The 4,833-nt window shown below is 33.9% G+C and overlaps 1 protein-coding gene across 1 annotated transcript; it reads right to left on the bottom strand.

The window, feature by feature from the left end:
• Positions 1 to 683: 683 nt before the first annotated feature.
• On the bottom strand, positions 684 to 4,517 carry LOC143072076 (uncharacterized). The gene is made up of 5 exons (XM_076246855.1): positions 4,474 to 4,517; positions 3,190 to 3,282; positions 1,535 to 2,248; positions 1,207 to 1,275; positions 684 to 810 (listed from the first exon to the last, which is right to left on the bottom strand). The coding sequence occupies exons 2-5, from the start codon at positions 3,275 to 3,277 to the stop codon at positions 797 to 799; spliced, it is 885 nt and encodes a 294-aa protein (XP_076102970.1). The 5' UTR covers positions 3,278 to 3,282; positions 4,474 to 4,517; the 3' UTR covers positions 684 to 796.
• Positions 4,518 to 4,833: the final 316 nt, after the last annotated feature.

Raw genomic sequence — 4,833 nt, 5'->3', positions numbered from 1 at the left:
GTCAGTTTTTTATCGGTGGAGAAATCCGGAATGCGCTGAAAGAACCACAGACCTTTTGTAGGAAAACTGATAATAATAGTCAATTATGATCGGAGTGGAACGCATGACCTCGGTGTGGCGAGTCAGGCTTATGCTAGAGTGGTAGAACTACTAACACCATTCGGCCATTGAATCAAATATCTGAACATTTTTTTTTACAATTTGTATAGACTTGGATCGATCTTAAGCTTGATGTTTTACATAGACACTTGTCCATTACTGAAGACATCATTTAGGATTCTAAAGGCACTTTGTTTATTTGTGACATTTGGTTGGTGTCTCATTGTATGGCCATCTTCTTTTTTCATATAGTAATACAAAAAATGTAATTATTCCTGGTTACGATCCACAGGAGAGGATGGGATTGAATCGTAACCATTGGCTAGCAAAGGTGCTGAAATGGTTGCTGTCTTAGATCAGTCTGTTGGTTTGCTTGTTTGCTAGTTTGAATGGTAGTATTTTATAGTAAGCTATACGAGATGGTTTTTGTGCATTGTTGAAGAAAGATGACCTATTATAGCTGCTTACGTGTACGCCATCAGTACTATCATTTTGATAGTTGTTTCATTGGCGATTGTGCTACATTGTACATCTCTTTTTTTATATACTATACACTGTTTGTCCATTAAAGAAAAAAGATGACATTTGGGATGCAAGTATTTATTCTATATACAAAAAAAAATCACCACACCAGAAAAAAACGGAAAGATCATGTTTGTTCATCAACGTTGGGCGTCCAATACTATATATCTGTCATTTAATAATAACTTGCTGTAATAGAAAAAGAGAAAAAAAATTGTTGTTAAAAAGCTAAATTATACACAAACATGAGCATCATTTCCTAATACTGCACACAATTCTGATTTCATTTAAAGCGTAAATAAAACAAATAGCTATTTTGAAAACATTTTAAGACAAATGCTTTAATAATTAAGTCATTTATCGGTATATTCTTTTATATGAAATATAATTAACAAATGCAACATCGGCTCGTCTGTTCCGTGTCTTAAATAAATGGTATTCAAATATCTTAAGAAGCAATACATATATAGGTACAAAGCTTATTTATTTTTCCATGAATACTTTTAGACTTCTTTATTTTCCCTTAATGTAATATATGTACAAGTTACTTCAAAACAATCTTGAATCATTTACAAAATTACTTACCACCTTTTCCACCTCCGATGCCACCAGCTCCGCCGCTGATTCCAGCATTCAAACTTCCACCAAGAGTTCCTGAAATAGAAGTGTAGTTTTTTGTACTCTCTCTTTAGTCGTTATATTGCTGAAATTGGTTTTCTTTATTGACAAGGAAATGTTTACGTTTTCTCGAGAGAAAAGAAATCCTTCAAAATCACTTGAGTATTGCAATTATATTAGGAATTTTCCACTTGTTCTATATATATAACTTAATGCATTAAAATTGTTTACATAATGGTTGTGACAATATATTGCCTTTTTTCTATCATGGAGCATCAGTTTTTTTTATATTTACCCATGATGCTAGATCCAGCACCTCCTCCAAGACCACCGCCTAGACCACCAGAAAGGCCGCCACTTAATCCACCAGAGAGTCCTCCTGAAAGTCCACCAATACCTCCTGCTCCGCCTAGACCTCCTAGACCTCCAACACGTCCAGCAAATCCACCGCCAAATCTACCAGCAAATCCGGAGCCTGAACCGAAACCACCTCCGATTCCAGATCCACTAACAGAACCAGCAAATCCACCACCGAATCTTCCAGCAAATCCAGAGCCTGATCCGAAACCACCACCGATTCCACCGAAACCTCCGCCTAGACCACCACCTAAACCACCTCCAATTGCACCGCCTAAACCACCTCCAATTGCACCACCAAACCCACCAGTCAAGCCACCGGAGAATCCAGCGCTTAAACTACTAGCTGCAACAGCTTGTTGAAGAGCTGATACATAGTACATCAATCTGAGGTAGGCACTGAAGCTGAGGGTGATAGATCCACCGGCACCACCACCGCCAATAAGTCCACCTCCGACGCCACCGCCCAAGTTTCCATTTAGAGAACCGCTTAGAGATCCAGAAACTCCACTGCCGCCCAAACCTCCGCCGATACCACCTCCGATTCCACCACCGAATCCTCCTCCGAGACCACCTCCGAGACCACCTCCGAGTCCACCGCCTAAGCTTCCAGCTAGAGATCCTTGTAGAGATCCGCTGAGGGAGCCACCTCCTGAAATGTCAATTTACAAGTGTTTAATTCTCAATGTATTGAATGAATTAAATATACAAATAAAAAATTATGACGACCAAAAATCTGCAAGAGCTTCCATAAAATATTTTACGACTGAATTTTACGACAGATGAAAAGGATCATGCAAAATTCGATGGCTGTGTATAATAAATTTGAATTGAGTATTAACAATTCATCTGGAGCCAATCAGCAATTAGGTAAAAAGATTTGAAGGAAAAATGAAGGTTAAGCATTATTTTTGGAGATTTTGAAGTGACTCTAATCTATTTACGATCCAAGAGACCGATCACTCCGATGGAAATCCATTTTTGTAAAGTTTGATTATAGTAATTAAATTAAATTATAGTACTGTGATGGTTTAATAATAATTAAAATGCAATAATGAAAAATAAAAGTGGTTGCATGCTGAGTCTTGTTTCAAAAATGCGATAGAATAATAGAATTCTTGATATTTTTTGATATTTTGTTTCTTTTAAAATAATCATCTTTAATCATAAAATGATAATCTATTACTTCAATGGTGAAACCAAAGCCAACCATCTTTTCGGAAAGTCATTGTTAAGAAATGTCGCTCTAATTATTATTGAATAGCAGTCCCTATAATCAAGTTATAAAGCACGTGTTTTGCTTTTGTTCATAATTTAACAAATTCAGTAAAAGCGATATTCGAATTGGGAAGTCGAAAACGGAAAGGACTTGTTTTCACACGAGAAATGAAAAACAAGTTAAAAATAATTTGTCTGATCTAAAAGTATCATTAGACCTATGCTCCGAAAACATTATTGTATACTACGCTATACTAGCCACTTAAACTTAGATCAATTTTTTTTTTTTTAAAGGTTACACTTTGTTAATTGATAAATTTGTAATTGGTATTCTCTAAACATCTTAATCTGGAGTAAGGGAGATAACTTGCTTACCTCCACCACCACCACCGCCGAATTTGCCACCGGCATGAGTACAGGAACTGGCAACTAGCAGAACAACACAAGTAATCAAAGTATTCATTTTGCCTGAAAAAAATAAGAAAAACATAAACAATGATATAAGCTGTTAGGATGGAGGAAAGTACACATAATTGCAATTTTACGCATTGCTAGGGATACTTATTGAAATTTCTCTTGCAGTATTATCAAAATATTGAAAATCAAAATCAGTTCCGTTCAAATAAAAAAAAATAATACGCTGAGTATTTTTATCGCTTAGCCTAATTTATTAATTAATCCTGTGGAGCAGGATCTGCTTACGCTTCCAGACACCTGAGATCACCCCTAGTTTTTGGTGGGGTACGTGTTGTTTATTCTTTAGTTTTCGATGTTGTGTCCTGTGTACTATTGTTTGTCTGTTTGTCCTTTTCATTTTTAGCCATGGCGTTGTCAGTTTATTTTCGATTTATGAGTTTGACTGTCCGTCTGGTATATTTCGTCCCTCTTTTATAAAGATAGTTATCATATTAACTATATTTACATGCAAATGAGCATTTTACTTTATATTATAGAAAAACACATTTGTATCAACAGTATGAAATACACCTTTTTCCGTGGTTCAAGAAATAATCTAATTGGATTTGTCAAGGTAGAAACATTAATGCTTTTCAACTGCCAATGTAAAAATTTACCTTGATCACATGATAATAGTTGTGTTAAGAAAATTTCTATACAGTTGGACCTACATATAAACATTTAAATCCATTATCACTATACTTTGGTTAAAATTAATATTGCATCTACCATTTTTACTATATATACGATTTTTTTCGTTAAGTTTATTTATACTGTACTCGATGTGCAGGTGAGTTTTTAAAGGCTACATAAAGAATGTAAGACATTTTGAAAATCCTCGAACGTATTTTCAAACGCTATTGGATAACATAATCCTCAAGTACATCATGAATCAAAAGAAAATACGAATTTTAAAACTTATTTTTAAGGAAACGTTTTTCAGATACACTTTTTAACAAATAATTATATATTTTCAGTAGAATAAAACAAACTTTTACAGCGAACTTTTTTAACCATCTAACGTAAAAAAAATATAATCACCAAAAATGTATTTGGTCAATCTTTAGAAAAGAATTGTATTACTTTTAGTTAAATAAATAAAATTATGATTTTACAGTGTATATAAAGTAAACTATCAATTGTAAAAAATCAACATCAAAATGATTTTGTTTAAAATATAATACTAGTAAATATTTGTATTACCTGAGTTTCTTTAAGCTTTTACTGGGACTGTGACAGCGGAGTGTGAAAATAGTCGAGAGAAAATTCGTATTTATACGAGTGATCGTACGTGCTTTCCGCTGTTTATGCCGACCACAAACGATCACCCGAACACTGACTCCAACATGTAAATTGTTTGTTTTATTGTTCGTGTTTAACGTGATGTTAAAAGAAAATGTTGTATATTTAACTATGTTTACAAGACAATTTTTATTGATAAAATATTAATCAGAATCTTTCTTTGATATCAAACATTAAAAAAGTTTACCCGCAAATTTTAACATAGGGTCAAATAAACTATTACGTAATGTGGTCGTATTAAAAGTCTTTTGCTTGATTTTA

This window comes from Mytilus galloprovincialis, chromosome 4 (genome assembly GCF_965363235.1).
Source record: "Mytilus galloprovincialis chromosome 4, xbMytGall1.hap1.1, whole genome shotgun sequence".
Taxonomy (NCBI): Eukaryota; Metazoa; Mollusca; class Bivalvia; order Mytilida; family Mytilidae; genus Mytilus; species Mytilus galloprovincialis.
This window is presented reverse-complemented; position numbering and strand designations above follow the sequence as displayed.